Source organism: Pleurodeles waltl, chromosome 6 (genome assembly GCF_031143425.1).
Source record: "Pleurodeles waltl isolate 20211129_DDA chromosome 6, aPleWal1.hap1.20221129, whole genome shotgun sequence".
Classification (NCBI taxonomy): Eukaryota; Metazoa; Chordata; class Amphibia; order Caudata; family Salamandridae; genus Pleurodeles; species Pleurodeles waltl.
Window position 1 is genome coordinate 517,139,850 of NC_090445.1, and position 21,790 is coordinate 517,161,639.

Sequence of the window (21,790 nt, forward strand, 5' to 3'; positions counted from 1 at the left end):
TTTGGGCCAAATTTTGAAGAAACAATCTGTGACCAATTTATCCTGAACTTATGCAATGAAAAAGTCAGGAATGAAGTCTGATTTACAGATAAACAGATTTAAATGAGAAGATCACAGTGGCAAAGAGCATAGAACATAGTTTGGCTTCTGTGAATGTTAACGGTTGATGCTTTGATCATTTAGGTGTTGTTAGTGCTTTGATCTTTTAGGCATTCTTTTTTACCTTAAAATTTGAAAATTCATAACTCTGGTTCTACTGTTTCGGTTTATGTTATTTTGGTGTCAAATCATTTATTAAAATGCACTCTCTTTTTCTAAATTGGTCTGGAATTTTTCTTGTGTTGTGTTTTCACTTTGTAACTGTTTGTGTGCTGAATAAATACTTTACATATTGCCTCTAGGTTAAGCCTCACTGCTTTTGTGCCAGACTACCACAGGGTTAAGTACCAGTTAATTTATTGACTTTTGTGGTTCACCCTGACAGGGATTGTTGCTGTTGCTTGAACAGCCCCCCCCCCCATTCAACCAACAACTCAGTGTCTCTCAAATCCCCTAAGAGTGGCTAAATTGTTTGGGAATGCAGTGACAACTAAAGGTCATCTCATTTAGAAGGGTGATTCTAACGGAGGAGAAGTATGCTCATGTTAGACTCAGACCCTTGCCTGTTTTGACAGAGGTTGTTGGTCAACAAGAGGAAGTGCCAGAGCTTCTAGGGAGTGTGAGAGATCTTTTTCCCCTAATTAAAAACATTATATTAACTTGCATGAAAGGATTTTGTAGGCCTTAACCAATTGCTGTATTTTAATGTGTGTTTTGCACTTGAAGCCTCCATGACAACATACACTAGACTGAGCTAATAGCTCTAGTTTTGACCTGTGTCATGGCCATAAGTATAACATTTCCTGACACACATGCCCTATAGAAACAAATGAATGAATAGCGAGAATATTAGTTCATGACCGTTTAACCTATGAAAAGTATTACTGCAATGTTAGTTTAATCTCAAAACTGTTTCTTGATGAATAAGGCTTTGCTAGAAAGATATGTGAGAATGGAAATTATATCATCTCAAAAATGTTTTGCGTCTACTAAATTTGTCTTTATCCCGTAATTGTTCAACCATGGGTAGAAACCAAAATGTTTCATTGCTGATTAGAAAATAGTTAGATGTATTGAGTATTTAGAACGTTCTTTGTTGAAACTTGCCATGCTGATGCAAACTTTCCTGTACTCATGAGGACTCCAAGAAGTGATTCCCTGGACCTGAAGATTATCTGCAAACACTTTACAGTTTGTTTCTTTGTTAAATGTTATGAATTGTGTTCCCAGCTTAGGATAGTGGGATGGCTTTTGTGATAGAGAGCTGGCTAGAGCTTGAGCTTGAACTTAGTTTTAGTCTTGTACAGACTTTTCTCACAGGCTTACTCTTCCCAGAGACTCTCTGAGAGTCCTTTTGATTCTAAAGCTTTTTACTCTATCTCTTTGCTGATTCCTTGGGTTCATTTATTCTGAGACTGATTTATCTTGCTCAACCCTTATTACTGAGAGATTCAACTGAAAACCTTAGTGAAATACTTGACCTTCAAATTTGATGCTTTCACATCTGAGGCAAGAACTCTTCAAGGGTTCTGTTGAATTAAACTTTTCCCAAAATACATCAGACTAGGGAGTAGATATTTATGGGACATACTATATGCATTGTTCTGTAACTTACATTGAGTTTCAATTTTTAATTGATTTGCTAATATAAAATTGATGAACAAATGATTTGAAAAAAGATTTAAAATAGAATCAAAACTCTCACCATTGTCTCTTAAAAGTAAAATGTCATTGAGAATTTCAGAATATTTGATGTTTTTGATTTGCAGCTCTTTCCTTCTTACTTACCTCAAATGTTCATTGGCTAGGGTCCAGTAGTAAGCAGAGATTTTAAATGAGGCAGATTTAACGCACTCTAATGGAAGTCTAATAGACTTGAATATCTCAAAGAAAATGAAACTTAGTAACAGATACTAGTTTAATCAATGTTCTTTTCTATTCTTTTAAGGAGGCAATGGTTGCTCTTAATTGTCTGCGGCTCACTTGTAAAGGTAATGCAAACAACAATACCCGGTTATTGCTTTTGTTTTACCGCCTGTAAATACGTTTTATCAAATAATGTTATAACTTAGACCATGTTGAATAGCATTTGTGATGTTGTATAGCTATTTTTATAAGAGGGAGGTGTGTGCTGATTTCCCGGCTCTGTAATGGTATCTGCCGGTTGGCTGACATCATGGCGGATTGTTAACATGGAGGGTGAGGTGAGTGGTTCAGTGGAACCATTGGGATAAGGTTGGTGGGGTGTTTTTTTATCCAATAAAATTTACTGCGTTCATCAAATTTCCAAGGAGTTTATCGACTTGATTACAGCAGGCTTTCTTTGCCAGATTTGTATGCTCCTTCGAAGTCTAAATAATACAGAATGACAAGCTCCCTCATCCTTGGGTGCATCCCATCGGTCCACATCTAGAAGAGAACACAGTGTAAAATATGTAAAACATAGGTTTTTTGGAACACAGTGTAAACACTGAAAAACAGAATCATTCTTCAAAAAATCTTTATTTTCATATGTAGTTGGCACATTAGCTCCCAGCTGATGCCTAACTATTTCAACCAATAAGAGCACGGGGGACGACCCTATCCATTAGTAGTGAACCTCCAGACCATTTACTTTTTCTGCACATTATTTTACCTCCCCGAGGACTAACAGGTACATCTTTGCAACATCCTATATATGTTTTTTATACCATGATACATCCTACATAGGTCTGAGTGAGGCCTACACAGATTATGACGATTGGGTGTGCATAAGGGTAATACTTCTATTAAAAGTGCACAGAATTGTTTCCTGTGTACGAGGCCAGAAACCCCTCAATGTAGGTTTTGCAACATTCGTATTACTTTTAAAGTGAGTTAGTACCACATGTTGCGGTTGCCTGCTCCTGATACCCATGGGCCCAAAGATACCGTGTCACATCAAATTCTAAAATGAATGAAAACATGTTTTAAGACTTCTCTAATGGCATCACATACAAACACGTTTTTTTCAAAAACCTATAAAACTGTAACTACATAGGTGATGTATTATTTCGGAATTCTACTTTGAAGAGGTGAAAAATATAAACCATTTTTAGGACACTCATTCAATTCCACATTCCCTTGAATGGGGAGCACTGAAGAGGGCTCCAAATAAACCTGCTTGGAAACACTCTGCCTGAAATTCCAGTCATTGTAGTGCTCTGGAAGGAGAAGAAATGTGATATTTAGCTGAAGAGGTACTGTGTTGGAGGGTAATTCAAAAGTCCTAATGGATGGTTAGCTCGCATTGCACTGACAGTTCAGTCTGACTTTGAATTTACTGAGACAATGAACATGTTCATAACAAGAAGTAAAGGCCTACCACTATCCTGGACATGGGAGGAAGTAAATTAAATCTCTGAAGATCATGCTGTCCTTGTAAAAATGTATTACATCATTTTAGGGTATGCCTATAATTGGCTCACCAAAAGCTTCAAAAGTACTGTGGTATAAGAAGGCTTTGATGATTTTAAATTCTAAATTGGGCCCACAATTTCTGAAGTTACTGGGATACAGGTTTCCAAAATCCCTGGACTAAGAAGCAGAAGAGAATGTACCATTTTCACCAAAGTTCTCCACTGACCAAAACTGCCTACCAAAGCTGGGGAAGGCAGCTTCTTGGTCCGCCTGTAGCGAGTGTGACATAATGCCTCCTGGTGCCACAGCACAAAGAAGCCTGATGGTCTGGTATCTGTGAAGTCTCGGAGGACAGAGGCCTGCACGGAACTCCATGATGTTAGCTCCTGTCTTCCTGCTGTAGGACCTGTGTGCCTCTGTACAGAAAGAATAATCGAAATATTGGTATAAGCCTGTGCTGTTTTCGGGCTTGACTGTATTTTTCCCAGCCTGGCGAGCCGTGTTTGATCTGAGGCACCAGATTATCTATGTGGCAGTGGCAGAAGTATGAAGATTTCAGCAACACATATGGGACATTTTTCTGCCCAATAATGATGACATTTTCTGGAGGACACGTGTGAATGCTGGAACAAAACCAGAAATGAAAATATCGCCGATACCAGGCAGGAGCTTTGACCTACTCAAAGGTTTTCCGAATCTGTAAACCCTTGTCATCATGAGCTCCTACACACCTCAATCTGACTGTGTGGCGCCCTCGCTGCATACGGACTCCCGACACCCACAGCCGAACAGGATTGTGCTCCATAACAGCATCTACATCTGAAAGAAAATGTGTGCACTAGGGTAAACACCCAAAGAAAGGTACATGCCCAACATGCCTGAACCTATTTAATCTTGCGAGAATGTTACTGCCTTTTTTTATCATGCAGTTAAGAATAAAAAAAATTCTGCAATTCTGATAGTAGATTTGTGATTGTATGTGGTTAGAGTTGAGCGCAAAGATGGGTTTCCCAAGGTTTATTTTTGGAAGTGCCGTTTGTGAAAAAGTTCAAACGAACAACTACAGGAGCCTTTTAACTAAAATGCTTTGAAAAGCCTGGAGAGGACCACCCTACACCAGAAAGTAGGAGATAAACGGTTGGGAGGTGGTTTTCCAACCAGATAGTATTTAGTCGGTTAGAAATTACAGCAGGAAAATGGAGGCACAGTGTTTTTCTGTTTAGAAAAGTTCCCCCCATTTAGCACAAGAATTACGTTATTGGAAAGGTGTTATTACAATATCTCAGTACATAGTCTTTCAGCAAAGAACATGGCGGAGGTTGGTCACAAACATGGTTCTGCGACGCAGCAAGTTTATCCTTAGAATGATGTAGCGCCTCTTGAAGTGTATGACGATTGCTGTGTTGGGAGAGGGAGAAAATGACAATTGCGTGCAGGGGACATAAGCAAAACTTTCCCAAAATTTGTTGTACTCCATTACCCAAAAGTAGTGGCTGGAAATAAATAAAAAGCAATAGGATCACACGCAAACTGACAGACTTTAAAACCGGTGCCAGTTTTACAGATTGCAAGCTTGCTGTCGTTTTTTTGCATTTTTGCTGGTACATTCTCACTGTTGTTTTTCAGTTCCTACCCAAAAAAATATCCATACGGCATTGCAAGAAATGTCTCTTTTCCTAAAGCGACAAATGGTCCTTCTAAACAAAAGTGTACTGCTGTTGTAAATGTTTTAGCATTTAGAGTGGCTGCAATATGCACCAGTGAGATAGAAATCTTAATTACAAAGTACAGTAAATCTGCACTTGCAGATTTGCATTTTGGTTGAAGCTTAACACCTAAATGTCCAAGACGGATTGGTGCTCAGTAGAGGGTTTCAAGGTAATAACTAATCCACGGTCACGTGTGCGGTGTCTCTTTTATACAAGTACTTAAACATTCTTTCATTCAGTGCCTTAAACATACATTTCAGATTCGATTACTACCGCTCCATCATATCGGTTATAATTTTATGAGCCATAGAAGATTGTGAAACTGAGCCAAAGCTCAGGATGTAGGATCCGTGTTTTTTAGAAAAACGGGTCGCTAACAAATGCGCCATTGCACTGTGACATAGATCTTCATTACACCAACATCAGTCATGGGTCCCTTAGTCAATGGGCGATCCATGGCGCCAATTCATATTTAACCTGATCAGAGTGCAGTTATGTGTCCTAAGGAACACTGGACTTCTGTAAGCCACAGTGTAACGTGTTTCAACTTGTAGCAAAACGAGATTTTGAAAGATAGTCCTTAGACATGGGTGTGGTGGGTCTGTATCATCGTGTACCACTTCAGCCTTTTCCTCTGGGTATGACAATGCTCCAGATGTTTATAATATGTCATTTGCATGTACAGTATCCTCGAAGGTCCTGCAATAGACTTTCTCGGTCTGTGGGCACAGTTCTTTCCCTTCGAAAGTTCATAAGCAGCATTTTCTTTTGGTGAAGAGCCTTCCAGCATATTGAAAGAATGTCATGTGTAGGTACCACCACCAAGTGGAATGACAAAAACAGAAATATCATCTCCAGAACCTAATTTTTCGTTGGCCAACCTCCACCCTCGTTCTTTCAGGGCTCCTCTAGACCTCAGCACCAATTCTTGAGCTACCATAGTAAACCTAGAAAAAAGAACATGAAGGTTAGGAATATTCAACAAGCAAATGTTATTGACACCGTGTTCAGAGAAAGTCATCAGCTTTGCTTTCATCAGGCAGAGCTACCCCACCTTTGTTTAATTTTGGACTTCTCTGCATTTTTCCCTTGACAATACTGCAAGCCCCCCGGAGATTCTGTATGCAACTGTGCACATTTGTGTATCAGGGGAACGCCCAAAGTGTATCACCTTTGGGTTGGAGGTGGCTGCTGCTTTCTATCAAACTAGTTTAGGTGGTGTTGGCAGCAAGTTTATAGTCAGGGGCACACATAAATGGTCATATTAGACCCTCATAACTATGGTCTTTGGCCTTTATCATGTTTGTGGCATGCATTACGCATGCTTGCAGTGTGTCTGGAGGTTTGTGTGTAACTGAACTGGTGAGTGCTGAAATCCATTTACCACACCCCTGGTGTGTGCTACACAAGGTGGACAGTTCTTCTATGCTGCTGGGGTGATGTCCATTTAGGGCCAACCAACGTGAAATGTGCGAACCCTACAGTCACCCTTTCTGAAACTGGTGTACTTGGTGAATGGTTGAGGTAACCAGCCAGCGCCTTTGTCTTAGTTCAGGTTTTCCATGCCAGAGTGAAACCGTCCCTCACCTGTTCCTTGAATTGCAGGTATCTACCTTGACAAAAGAGCCATTAGAGGAAGCAAATACGCATCATGACTGAACTAGCTGAAATTGGTCTCTGTGTGGACAGTGGGAAGGAAATCTGTAATTTCCCAAGCCACAGTTGGTAAAAATTCACCCGGTGACGCCTCTGTTAATGGCTCCGGCAGGTCACCTGGCGGAGAAGGGTAAGTAGTGGCCTACTGAGCCAGTACTTCACTCATCTTCATTAACCAGGCATGAGGATTCTTGCATACTCATGAAAGAAAATGAAAACTTTGAACAGGGATTCCAAAGAACCTGAAGGAACCTCTGCAAGGTTGCCATTCTCCAACTGCTCTGGCCCTGAGTCCGAGAAGCCTGCAGATTTACCTTGCTGCTTGATCTGTCAGAGAATTAAGATTTGCATACCTGAATGAGAAGCTTCACTATGCCTGCCGAAGGGAATTGGCCTGAATCTGAACAAAGGTCAGCTAACTGGCGGGAATGATGTGAGGACATCTTGAGGAGCAAAGACTGACCAGGGCCCTAAGGACATCCCAACAGAGCTATCTAGGAGAGGAAGAGAGAGTCTGCACTTAGGACTGCCATACCTCCTCTAGGAACTATAAGAACTATCATTCTAACACGTATAGTTCCCAAATAAAGCTGTTAAAGTCAGTTACAACCATGGTCACATTTGCTCTGCATACAATCAGCCTATAACTTGGCACTGTATCGATTTAAACAGTCCGACAGAATATTATCTAACCAACTAGTCACTTCTTTAGACAAGTTGTAGTGGTAGAATCTGATTCCTTTGCTTTTGTATTGTGGTCTTGTAAATGATCTCGTGGCCATTTCACCAGATTTTCTCAGTTTGACCCCTTACTCGCTGCTCAGGAACTAAATGGCTAACTACACTAGTCAAAGATGTAGGTGTAGAACGTAGCAACCTGCTGAGCTGGAATATTCTCCTGGTTCCAAGAGCGAAGAGGTGGACCAATGGTTAGGTTAAAACGGTACCAGTCTGGTATATTATCTTGTCTTCTCTGGATGACAATGGGAATTCGTTGTTGGGAAAGTGTACAGTAAGCTGGCTTTGCAGTTCCTCCTAGCCACAAATCACAACAAATTGCCTAAGAGACCTCCATATAGGAACTCAGAATTAGGCCTCCTTGGAGTGTCACACCTATATGCTTTGGGTGCCTCCGGTTCCTGTGAGTGCACTGCCACTAGGAAAAGTGTGATTAGTAGCTTTTATGATACAGAGTGGTGCACCTTAAAAGTATCCTTATGATTTATAGTTAGAAGTAGTTAGCTATTTTACCAATGGCCCATATCAAAATATGGCACATAATTGGACTCTGGATACCAGTGGACAGGAATGTGTCCACTGTTGGATGGCAAGTCAGCAAAGACATCATCAGGAACTTTCTTGTGGGGAGGCACCTTGTGGTGTGGGTGGTGGGTTTTTGGGTTAAGGAATTTTTGTATTTTTAGGAGGTTACAATTTATTTTTAGTGGGAACTCCTTTTGTTTCTGAATATATTAGGTTACCAAATGGTGCTACATCGATGTAGAGCATGGGCTTTATTACCCCTGCCTATATGCAGTCAGTCATCCGAATATTTTCATAAGGTACCCGAATGCTTCCAAAAAAAACCTGTGTAGACCTAAAGCATGCCCCAGAGATAACATTATTAAGGCCCTCATTTAGAGCTTTATAAAATCAGGGAATTGGTAAAAAATGATCAGATCCCCATCCACCAAACTCACGTTTACCCCTCCCCATTTAGTGGTGATGGAACTACTGGGTTTCTGATGGCAGAGCCTCAGCTTTCTCTGTTGTCAGAAATCCCAATGGGATGGTTGCCACTAGGCTGGCAGGCCATAATGATGGTAGGTCTGCTCTATATAAATAGGAGCAAGCATCACTTGATTTCCATGCTGAAAGTCACTATGCAAGGCATGACACACACAGGCAGGAAAATCAATCAGTGGTTCCCATGTGCTTGGAAAAAACATGCTGCAAGTCAGCGCCACAGATTATTTTCTCCAATTCTTGCTTATCAAGTTCATATACGAAAACCTAAAGGTTTGCCAAGAGGGCACAACAGACATGATATAAGCTCAGCAAATCTTTGAGATCCCCGCCAACCAGGACAGGATCTAGAAATCTGGAGAGCAGTTCTCTGCCCGTTCCCTCTAAATGAGAGTCTTAGTGCTCTTACTCAAAGAGTTAAGTACCTAAAAGGTGTCCCAAGGCTATCCAATTTGGAATGCACCCATATTACAGACCTGGCACACCAGTGGTAAAAAACCTTCCACACACAGGGTAAGGTCCAGTAAACTTTGACTGGCCCAGGACCCAAAGAAAAGGCCTTGCAGGCTCTGCTTTACCTTTAGCTAACAATTGATTTGTGCATCAGCATGAGGTAAAGTGTTGGACCTTTAGTTAAATGTTGAGTCATCTTAAGAAATGATGGGAAACATGTTTTCCCAAAATGAGCTAGCAAGAAAAGACAATCAGAAGAAAGGTAATTCCAAACAGGTTTACTCAAATTCATTGGTTGTGGATCCAAGCCGGTGAGATAAAGCTGGCATAGGATCATGTTATTGGTTAGGTAAATGTATATATTGAATCTTTGAGTGTTTTATAATTGTAGTTTGATTTATGGACCAAAAGGCATCGGAAGTAGCGTGCAAGCATACAGTAAATAAAATGAGAAAGCTTTCATAATTAGCAGAACCAGAAGTCAGCCAGGGCAGACTGCAATATGCATTAACTGCTATCTTTGTAACAGAAGCGATTGAGGTAGTGACTATTTTATGATGGAGGACATTTAGGAATGACAAAGATAGTTTGTTTGAAGCTTTTCCCCTTTCTGAAGCTTTGTGAGATTAAATGTAACATTCATAGCTGAGTGGAGTGAGTGGTAGAGGTTTAGAAATGGAAGGAAGATATAAAAATCATAGCCTAAAAAATACATTAGATATATTAGGAGTAACAAACTTTTGCTGTGTAAGTTATGCAAAAAGGAAGGAAGAAACTCTGGGTAGTTGCCAAGTTTCAGGTGGAAAGTAGCTCTTTTATTTGGAACACTCTACAACACCACCAACACTCTGAAGCTAGCTCAGCATGTAGGGCACCATGTTAATTCAATGCTTAAAGATTCTGCTAGAAAAACAGACATTAGAGTTTTAGTGTTGGTGGTGTTGTCTACCTAAACATGGGAGTTATCCCTAAAAATATTTATATGTGTGTGTGTATATTCACTGATAAAAAACAAAGGTTAAAGAGACGTTATAGTTAGGTTCACATGTTACACACACAAAGCCATAGAAATTCAGCAGTTAAAGTTATAGTTATGTTACAAAACTATAACTTGTGGCCTAAAGTTACATTGCAGCATAAGTTATAGTTTCTTCAAATAAGTATAACCACTGAATTTCTATGGTTTTGTATGTGTAAAATGTGAACCAAACTATGAGGGTCATTCTGACCCGGGCGGGCGGCGGTCGCCGCCCGCCTGGCGGGAACCGCCAAATGGCCGCCCCGCGGTCAAACGACCGCGGGGGCCATTCTGACTTTCCCACTGGGCCGGCGGGCGCCCGCCAAGGGAGCACCCGCCAGCCCAGCGGGAAAGGGCCTGCAACACAGAAGCCGGCTCCGAATGGAGCCGGCGGTGTTGCAGGTGTGCGACGGGTGCAGTAGCACCCGTCGCGATTTTCACTGTCTGCTATGCAGACAGTGAAAATCATGCTGGGGCCCTGTTAGGGGGCCCCTGCAATGCCCATGCCAGTGGCATGGGCATTGCAGGGGCCCCCAGGGGCCCCACGACACCCGTTCCCGCCATCCTGTTTCTGGCGGTAAAAACCGCCAGAAACAGGCTGGCGGGAAGGGGGTCGGAATCCCCATGGCATGGAGGTTCAGCCCAGCCAGGGGAAATCCGGCGGGAAACCGCCGGATCCCCTTTTCTGACCGCGGCTTTACCGCTGCGGTCAGAATGGGCAATGAAGCACCGCCAGCCTGTTGGCGGTGCTTCCGTTGCCCGCGGCCCTGGCGGTCCAAGACCGCCAGGGTCGAAATGAGGCCCTATGTCTCTGTAACCATTGTTTTTTTCAGAGAATTTCTACATTTTCTTAATTCTCTTACCTAACTATAATGTCCCTGTAACCTTTGTGTTTTTATCAGTGAAGTTATATTTTTTTGTATGTACAGTAATAGTTACCATACATTAATACAACTGCCGTCCTGCTGCCAACCCCCTGCATAGAGCCAATCCCAGCTGCATACAGCCTTTGGCTGTGCGTGGGAGGGGGTTGGTTACAGGGTCTAGCCTGTGGCCAACCCCCACCCCCCCCCCAGGCCAGCCAACTTGGACAGGGGCAAGCAGCCCTCCTCCTCTCCCCCAGCCGGTTTTGGGCACAGGGTCCCCATTCCCCGGGACCTGCTACATTTTTTTATGGGGAGTGGGTACATAGCCCCCCTCCTTGGGCGTATTTGGTCCTGGAGACCCCACAACCCAGGGCCCTTTGCCTAATCAATGGTGGAGGGGGCACATAGCCCCACTAACCAGGCCGATTTTGGCCCCAAGGATCCCATCTTCCAGTGGCTAGCACACAACCCCCCTCCCCAGGCCAATATTGGCCCCGGATACCTCATCCCCTGGGGCCAATGCAATTGCTAATTAGGGAGAGAGGCGTGCAGCTCCCCTCCCTGTGCCAATATTGACCCCATGGACCCCATCCCTCTGGGCTTTGCCAGTAAGGAGTGGTGCCCTGGAGCTCACCCAGGGCACCCATTTCCTCTTGTTTTGAGCCTACGGGTTGAGCCCAATGCACACAAAGCCCCAGATGGCTCCTCACCTCCTGCAGGAGCCAGCATTGCTTTCCCCCAGGGATTAGCAAAACATGCTGCAGCCTGCGGGTGGGAGCAGGATTTTCATCTGTTTACCTGCACGAAACAGATGAAAAGTCTTCTACCAGCCGCTGGGAGTTAACTTAGGGCGTTACTATGAGTTTGGCGGGCGGGAAGACCTGTCCACCGAGCATCAAATGGAGGTTGCCGCCGTACTGGCTACCTCTCCACTAGGCCCATTACGACTTTCTTGCTGGGCTCACAGGCAGAAACCAAGGTGGTGGCAGCATTTCTGTTGGCTCATAATAGAGCTGGCAGCAGTGCTGCCACCCACAGGGAGCACCAGCACCCTTGCAATGCTCACTGTCTGCGCATCAAAGAGTGAGCATTGCAATGGTGCTTGGCAGGGGGACCGCTGCACTACCCATGCCAAGTGCATGGGCAGTACAGGGCCCCCCCTGTGGTCCCCTGCACCGGTTTTCCACCAGCTTTTTCATGGTGGTAAAACCGCCATGAAAAGTCTGACGGAGAACAAGGTTGTAATCAGCAGGTGGCACTGAGTTCAGTGCTGCCCTGGCTGATTCCGACCTGGACCGGTGTCAACCTAACGGAAACATTGTTCCCAGGGAAGACAGCAGTCGTTTGGCGGTCTGACCGCCAATCTCTTAATTTGGCTGTCGAAGCGCCAATCTGCCGCGATCTCAAGACCACCAGCGTCGTAATGAGGCCCTTAGTGTCTGCTCTCGTCTTGCAGGAGCTTTAACATTACTCCAGCCAAGCAAGAGCAAACATAGGGTTCTCTGCCCGCACCAATACAGGCAGTGAATCCTGCACCATTTCAGGCAGGGAAACCGCTATGTCCTAGAGGTGGGCAACCTGGGACATAGCTGGAGCAAGCCCTGGGGAATGGGGTTCCCAGGGCCATTCATGTCTCCGGGAGGGGGTGCCCCCCTTCCATTGTTTGGCATGGCTGGGCCCAGGGATTGGGGTACCTAGGGACAAAAACAGCCCCCTCCCAACAAATCAAAAGCCAGCCCGGCCTGGAGGGTAGCAGTCCCCAGAGCTGAGAGTGGCACAGGGAGGAGGGCCACATGCACACCCTCACCCAGATTTATAATAAGAACTCCCCATGGACCTCACCCACCCAGGGGGCTAACCTATAAACAAGCGCAGGAGACTGTGCTTGTTTTTTTTAATTATTGCTCAGATTTGTAGCTCTTATGCAAACTTGCAGCAACAAAATTTTAAAATAAGGTATCCGCCCCCCCCAGCAGGCTACCTCTGGCACCCCACCAGCAGGCCTAGGGGATCAGGATATTCATAGTCTGCCTCCTCCTTTTTTGTGTTTGTTTCAACAAGACGTGAAATGAAATTCACAAGGAACTTAAGCCATGAATTAGCCCGACATCTGAATGTGTTTCAGCTACCATGAAAGGCAGTGTTTCTAAATGCTCCGTGTAAAGCATAGTGTATGTTGCAGCTTTCTTTTCCATGACATATTGGAAACATGATAAATAGTAAGGCAAAAACTATTCTGTTGCTTTTGAATATTTCCATGGCACATAGTTTGATTTTAAAACCTGCAATGTCCAACTCAATTGCAAAAAGAATCTTAATTGATTTTGACCATGTAACAGGTAAGACATGTAATTTTCAATAGCAGCAAACACACATGACACCATATTATTCAATGAATAAATGTGAGTCGATAGTGTAGTCATGCTATTATCAACAATAGCTAATGCCTTTTCTAATTTTTCTTTGTCAGTTTGACACAACCTTTAAAAGCCGCTTCTTTTTGGGAAACCTTCCAAAAGTCATTTTACATAGCATAGAGAAAGTGTTTTGAATGTGGATACCTGGGACCTAATAAAACATCCTGCAAGTCCATGTTGTCAGATAGGAGGGACAAATGTTGCTTCACAGTGGACAAAGTTGAGTGTTCTATCCATTGTTGGCATAACTTAAGTACACTGTAGATAGTTACCACACCGAGCGTTGTGACTGGACACCCATAATCAAAAAAGCAAGTTGCTCCTCATATAATACATGTGGATGGTAATAAAAACAAGCAACATGTAACAAACTAAATTAACTCCAAGCAACAATCACTATAGTTTGTACAAATCTCATGTAGTTCATCAATATATTAAAACTACTTCATCAACTTCAAGGTCTACAACATACATGACCTAAGCAACAGTATGGAAGGTGTTGAATTTTGGAGGGGTTAGATTTACTATTTAGCTCTAGATAACACTAGGGAAAGTCTTGAATTTCATAGGAGTTAGATTTACAATCCTCACTCCAATCTAAACAACTATATGGAAAGTGTTGGATTAAGAGAGTTCCTAATATTGTTTTTTAAAAACCATTTACATACATACTAAAATGAAAATATTTAAGATAAAAATGCATTTATTATAGATAAATAACAGTAGATGTAGCAGAAGCAAAAATCATATTACAAAATTGATTAAAAATATAAAACAAAATATTTTAAATGAATTTGTTTACCTCCCTCCCTATTACGTATATAAACAAACAAAACAGATACAAATAAAACATCATTAACAATAAATAAAACAATCAAAATGAAAATAAATTATACATCTTAAATATTTTTATCAAAATATTATTAAATGAAATACCAGTTAATTAATTGACCTATATACATAATAATCAATTAATATTTTCATTAACATTAAACGTCAAAAGAATTAAATTCTAAATAATTTAAATCAAACATAAAAAAATTACAAACGGTTTTAATATAATTAAAATTGCAATTAATCAACTAAAATATTTACATATTTAATTATCAACTTCCCACCCTAATCCCATACACCCTAAAGAAACACTACTAATTAAATGGAAAAAGTAGAAACTGTACTCAAAATACAAAAAAAAATTAAAATATTCTTGACTAATAATAAGGTAATAGTAAATATATTCAATTAATTAAACACAATATGTAATACAACGATATTCAAGTAAATATACAACAAGTTAAAAACATATATTATGCTCTGCCACACGGTTCACAATATGTTTTACTCAAAAGTGTGGCCAAATACTACTCCTGTGACTGGATTTCTGAGCAAGGCCTCGTGGTAGGAGAAAGAAGAGAAGGCTGAGTAGACGGGTTCTGGGAAGTAGCAAGGGTGAGGGAGTTAAAGTACTATGAAGGTCATAGAACCACAAACTGAAAGAAGAAGCTTTATTTGATCAAATACCCAGCTGTATTTGATAACTGAATTAAATGTTAAAAATAGAGGTTCAGTAGTCACAACACTGTTGAACTGAGTAACTAAAAGAACATTGGGACATGTTGTTGGTAAGTTTGTAGAACTAAGAGCTAAAATATGTGTTAATTTCTATGTCATTTATGCATGTCCATTTATATGCTATGGTCCTCATTATGAGTGGGTCGATAACTTCCTATAAGAGTGGTAGTTCCTATTACCACAGAGTTATGAGTTTTGTATATTTATTGTGCCCAGTACATATAAGATTTGATAAACATTTCCCCATTACATTTTGGCAGGTCAAACCTTCCAGAGTTTAAAGGGAGAAAAAAGTGCCCAGTAATTTCCAGGACATGGGCAAACTTGCTAGTAAGCAATAATTGTAAGACCCAATAAATTCCTAACACTTTATTGCCAGATTTTATTGATACATCCTCTGTTCACACCCTGATTTGTGTCAAAGTGTCAGTATTCCTCAGTATGTACATACCCTTATCAAGTTCCCTATGTCCTACTAGTCAGGTTGTTTTTTATTTTTAAAAGACACAATTTCAAAAGGACTAGACTAGAGGGCAATTCCTTATAATAACACTCATTCCAAGGTCACTGTACCACTGTTCCACCTATTCATGCTCCATCCTGTCCTGCAGCAATAGTATGCTCTCTAGTCTGTCCTTGTGAAAGGGTAACACTGAATACTCCCTGGAGCATTAATATATGCTCCTGTGACAGGCAAGTGTATCTGCTTTTTTACTCTTTATGTGTGATACATCCAGTTGCATCTTTTTTTTAAACGGAATTGTAGGACATAGTGAATCAGACACTTACTGGTACGAACTGAAGTGCACTAACAAATCCTCACGAAAGCCCCGGGCTCCTAGTGCGCACTGAAAGTGGACTGAAATGTGCCAACACAAATCAGGGTGCGAGGACATATTCTCTAAAGAAACCAATAGCACCTAGTTTTAACTATAATAGAGGGACACAACATTTAAGGGAACATAGGGTACCCTCTAGGTATTTTTTATCTTTCTACAATTAGACCCTGTCTGTAAAAATATCAAAGGTGTTCCCTGGAATATAGCTGAGCCTATCCTGGTTTATAGGGATCAGGATGCGACCTGATGGTAAAGCATAACAACAATAGGATTTGTGAAGTTCACAAAAAAGTCCTTTTAAGATTCCTTATGAGGAACACTCTGAACCAGAGTTGACATTCAATACTCTTGTATGGGCAAAGTGTGAAATGCGAGACTACAAGGCTGTTTACCATACAGGTAACATTGCCATCCCAACAAGTTTGGCTTCTACCCACATGCAAATGAATACAGTGTCTCCTATCAAACCAACCATTTACCTTATGTGAGGTAAGTCCTAAAAGCATATTACCAATCAAGTGAGTTAACTCATGTTAGACCTGACAGCCTTAGGGTGACACCCCTAACATTTTATCTGCCTCCCTCCACTTTTTAAATACTGTTTCTTGCTGGTTTTAAGACTCTGCACACTTTACCCTGCTAACAAGTGCTGAAAGGCATATGCTCTCTCCCTTTAAACATGGTAACATTGGATCATATCCAATTGGATTATTTAATTTACTATATAAGTCCCTAGTAAAGTGCACTATGTGTGTCCATGGCCTGTAAATTAAATGCTACTAGTGGGCCTGCAGCACTGATTATGCCACCCACTTAAGTTGCTCCTTAACCTTGTCTCAGGCCTGCCATTGTTAGGCCTGTGTGTGCAGTTTCACTGCCAATTCGACTTGGCATTTAAAAGTACCTGCCAAGCCTAAAACTCCCCTTTTTCTACATATAAGTCACCCCTAAGGCATGCCCTAGGTAACCAATAGGGCAGGGTGCTGTGTAGGCAAAAGGCAGGACATGTACCTGTGTAGTTTACAAGTCCTGGTAGTGTAAAACTCCTAAATTAGTTTTTACACTGCTGTGAGGCCTGCTCCCTTCATAGGCTAACATTGGGGCTGCCCTCATATATTGTTTGCGTGGTATCTGCTGATCTGAAAGGAGTAGGAAGCTCATATTTAGTATGGCCAGAATGGTGATACAATATCTTGCTGACTGGTGAAGTTGGATTTAATATTACTATTTTAGAAATGCCACTTTTAGAAAGTGAGTATTTCTCTGCACTTAAATCCTTCTGTGCCTTACAATCCACGTCTGGCTGGGTTTAGTTGACAGCTCCCTTGTGCATTCACTCAGATACCCCCCAAACACAGCATACTCAGCCTCACTTGCATACATCTGCATTTTGAATGGGTCTTTCTGGGCTGGGAGGGTGGAGGACCTGACACTTGCATATCAAAGGACAGTAGCCTGCCCTGACACAAAGGACTGCCACACCCGCCACTGGGACCCTGGCAGACAGGACTGAACTGAAAGGGGACCTTGTGCACTTCTAAGCCACTCTTTGAAGTCTCCCCCACTTCAAAGGCACATTTGGGTATTTAAACAGGGCCTCTGCCCCTACCAACTCCGACACTTCCTGGAGAAGAAACCTGAGCCAGAAACTGCATCCTGCCAAGAATACATGCCTGGCTGCCCAAGGGACTCACCTGTCTGTTTTCTGTGAAGGACTGCTGCCTTGCTGTTGCCCTGCTGCCTTGCTGCTCTCTGGCTGTAGTGAGAAGTGCTTTCCGAGGGCTTGGATAGAGCTTGCCCTCTGTTCCCTGAAGTCTCAGGACCAAAAAGACTTAGGGGGTCATTCTGACCCTGGCGGTCCATGACCGCCATGGCGGCGGAAGCACCGCCAACAGGCTGGCGGTGCTTCCTGGGCTATTCTGACCGCGGCTGTAAAGCCGCGGTCAGAAAAGGGGAACCAGCGGTTTCCTGCCGGTTTTCCCCTGGCCCAGGGAATCCGCCATGGCGGCGCTGCTTACAGCACCGCCATGGGGATTCCGACCCCCTTTCCGCCAGCCTGTTTCTGGCGGTGTCCACCGCCAGAACCAGGATGGCGGGAACGGGTGCCGTGGTGCCCCTGGGGGCCCCTGCACTGCCCATGCCACTGGCATGGGCAGTGCAGGGGCCCCCTAACAGGGCCCCACAAAGATTTTCACTGTCTGCTTTGCAGACAGTGAAAATTGCGACGGGTGCCACTGCACCCGTCGCACCCCTGCAACTCCGCCGGCTACATTCGGAGCCGGCTTCCTCGTTGCAGGGGCTTTCCCGCTGGGCCGTTGGGCGGCCTTTTGGCGGTCGCCCGCCGGACCAGCGGGAAAGTTGGAATGACCGCCGCGGTCTTTTGACCGCGGTGCGGTCATTCGGCGGTAACCGCATGGCGGGCGGCGACCGACCGCCTTAATCTCTACAAGAAGGACTCCTTGTGAGGGAAAATTTGATGCACAGCCTTCCAGAAATAACGCACAGCCTGCACCGCAGTCAAAAATTTACTGCACGCTGAACTGGAATGACGCAGCCAGACTTCGCATCGAGAAGATTGATGCAGCGCCAGCATAGCGACCGGAAATTCAAAGCATGGCCGACTGGATCAACACACAGCCGAGCCAGAATGATGCAGCTCGACTTCCAGAGAGGAATCGACACAGCGCCTTCCATGCGGTAGAAATTTCAATGCAACACCCACTGAATCGACGCAGCTCCTGTGACTTCATCCTGCCAGTGCAGGAAATACAGGCATCATCCTCGGGGGTGTCTGAAAACCCCGCAAGCTGAAGTGGTTCCACGACAGAGTGCCAGAAATCGACGCACAACTGTCCCTGTGTGAAAACTAAACGATGCATCGCCGTGTGCAGCACGATAAATTGACGCACACCCCTTTGTTTTTCACACATCTCCTCCTCTGCGGTTCCTTGCGGATATTTTTCACGCGAACCAGGTACTTTGTGCTTGAAAGAGACATTTTTTGCTTTTAAAACACTTAAGACACTCTATATCATATACTTATTGCATTTTAATCGTTTTGACCTGCATCTTACCATATAGTTATTATATATTTTTCTAAACACTGTGGGGTGTATTTTTGTGGTGCTCTACTGTGCTATTGCATGATTTATTGCACAAATACTTTACACATTGCATTCTAAGTTAAGCCTGACAACTCAGTGCCAAGCTACCAGAGGGTGGGCACAGGATAATTTGGATTGTGTGTGACTTACCCTGACTAGAGTGAGGGTCCTTGCTTGGACTGATGGTAACCTGACTACTAACCAAAGACCCCATTTCTAATAACTAATATATATCATTTATGTGTTTCAACTAAACATTAACAAAAGCCACGGAACCCATATTTGCAGTATCATCTAATAACTCAAATTAAGTAACCATTCATTCATCTGCCAATCCAGAAGGATCAAATTTGTGAACACTGTCCATTAAAACACACTGACAGCAATAAAGGACTTCAAGTCCTTTTCAGCCTACATGCACACTTTAAAACTGCCTCTGCTGCTGATTTTAAATGTTAACCCATCTTTTTCACACATTGTGTCCCCGTGTGCCTTTTCTAGACATCATTAACTCATTTGCTCCTTTTGACTTCACAGTTGGTAAGTTGTTCCTCATTCCAACTTTGGCTTCTCTGATAAAATATTTCAGCACGCCACTCTCATGTTAATGGAACACAAATACATGCATGCAAAGGAACTACGCAGATACCAAATTATACATGTAGAAGAGAGTGGAACATTGCTAACAAAACAATGTATAAGTGAGTCTATCAGATAAGTAAGGAATCCTACTTGACAGAAATGAAAGCAGAAATCATATTAGTAGGATTACTCATAGACCAAGATAATGTGAACTAAAACACACACAATGTAGGAATGGAAACTGGAGGGGCAACAAGGTTGAAATTGAGGAAGTATTTCAAGTACGCAAACTTTGCGCAAACTTTGCGCAAACTTTGCCTGAAACAATAAAAAATCACAGTGCGCTCATTTTTGAAAGACAGGAGTTCTGGAAAAGGAGATTATGCACTGCATAAGGAGCACAGGTCACCAGGAATTTTCAGTTTATAGTTATTAAAGTGTGGTGTCTGTTTGCAGCAATTCCAGTGTTCTGTAGTCCAACGGGCAGCCATCAGAGTGTTTGCAAAACAGGAATGATTTGGTCAAATTTTTAGATTATGGTCATAAAGTGAGCTGCAGAGTATAAAACTGATCTCATTGGTTTGATTAATTATTTGGAACCAAGCCTTGCCATACGAAGTCTTGACAGAACAATGGATTGGATTGGACTGTGGATGTGAGGTATTGTTGTAGTATACAATGTCTGATTCTTCATTGTCATCACAGTTGGAAATATTCACTAGTAGCCAAGGCATTTGTGATCGGAGGTTTAGTTTTTTTGGCAAGAAGAAATCCCATTTATTTTGTGCTGTTAATGATAGAGGGCTACAATCAAGCCTACTTCAGCAGACAATCACAGATTGAGCAGGTATGGTTAGAGTGCATAGGAAAGATAGGCACAGCTCAGGTTTTAATGCATTAATAGAGATGGGCTGGACGGGCTTTGGGCAAGGTGCAAAATAACGTTAGGGTGAAGATATTTGAGCTAGGGCTGTCTATTGTTTGCATTTTGGTAGTATTGGGTCTCTAAATTCCTCAGGAAGATATCTAAAGCTTCTATGTAGATATAAAACAAAAGTTACAGTCATTAAAAAACCTTGTCATGCTCCCTGCTGCATGTTAACAGGACCAGAAGGACTTTGAGATTTTGTATAACTGAGATCAACTGATCAAATGGGATATGACCCAATTAAGAACTACACTAGTAATGCCTATTTGATCTTAAGGAATTTGATAAGGTGGTATGATTATCTGTGTCAAGGACAGCAAATAGACCAAGGAGAGCAATTAGAGAAGAATGCCAAGAGTGAAGAATGCAAAATGAACCTTCATAAGCCTACAACAAAACGGCCTTGGTACTTTTTCACAGTCATAGGATCTTAATTGTAAAAAGGAGGATAATTGGCTTTTTATTACTTGAAAAGCTGTTTTGGATGATTGATATCACTCTCAATAAGGGTTTTGATGTGTGTGGCCTTTGCATTTAAAATACATCTAAAATGAGTCTCCCAACAAGAATCAATTATTGCACATCAGGGCATCTGTGGCTTGTGAGTGTTTCAGACTGAGACTAATTGCCTAAATTCCAGTCCATTTTAACCAACACACTAAAAACCATTGTAGTTCTCTAGGAGAAAGTATGTATGTTGGTATATGATATTTCTAGAGAACAAACTCAGCCAAAAGGCAGTGGACTGCTGTACAGGGTCAATGACCAGCATAACATCAATGAGTTATAAGAAAGGTAGATGGTTTGTGTACTGTTAATGCATTGTGATGTAGTGTTCTTTAAACAGGTGTGTTGTAGCTGCATTCAGGGGTACTGATGAATAGGGAGTGTTGTTTCTGATCCTGGGTGCACTGATGGAAAAGTCCTGACACCTTGTTTTTAATTTTCAACACTGCTACGTTTGCAGTCAGATGGTATCCTTGGTATGGGTGTGTTTGCAAACCACCAGAGATGATGAGCGTGTCTGCAGGATAAGCAGGGCATTGGTTGTGATGCTTTGTAAATTATACAGCTGTTTTTGAAGATGATGTGGGCTGGCGAGGTGAGTGAATGACTTCCATCAGCAAGTACCAGTGTTGAGTCTGAGAGACCATGGCGTATGGTGTTACCACCATGTACATGCATGGGCTTGAGGGCTTGAACAGCAATTTTTAAGTCATTTTCTGGAAGAAACTGTTTCATTTTCTTTAAAGGAGAGAGCTGGTACCAGGCTGTCTTTGTTTTTTGGCAATGTGTTCCATGAGGGTGAGGTTCATGTCAAAGGTTGATTCAAATGACTTGGCATTTCATGAAAATTGGAATTCAAAGATTTCAAGGTTCATGTTTTTGGGCCAGGTTTACAGTGTTTCTTGTTTGTTGTTCT

At 42.4% G+C, this 21,790-nt stretch overlaps 1 protein-coding gene across 1 annotated transcript in view; it reads right to left on the minus strand.

Annotated features, from left to right (window-relative positions):
* Window positions 1–2,582: 2,582 nt before the first annotated feature.
* LOC138299948 (protein phosphatase 1H-like) overlaps window positions 2,583–21,790 on the minus strand; it is a 246,907-nt gene continuing 227,699 nt past the window's right edge. Inside the window, exon 10 of the mRNA XM_069238676.1 lies at window positions 2,583–6,133. Within this exon, the coding sequence (XP_069094777.1) occupies window positions 5,989–6,133 (145 nt within the window). The 3' untranslated portion in view covers window positions 2,583–5,988. The remainder of the gene's footprint in view (window positions 6,134–21,790) is intronic.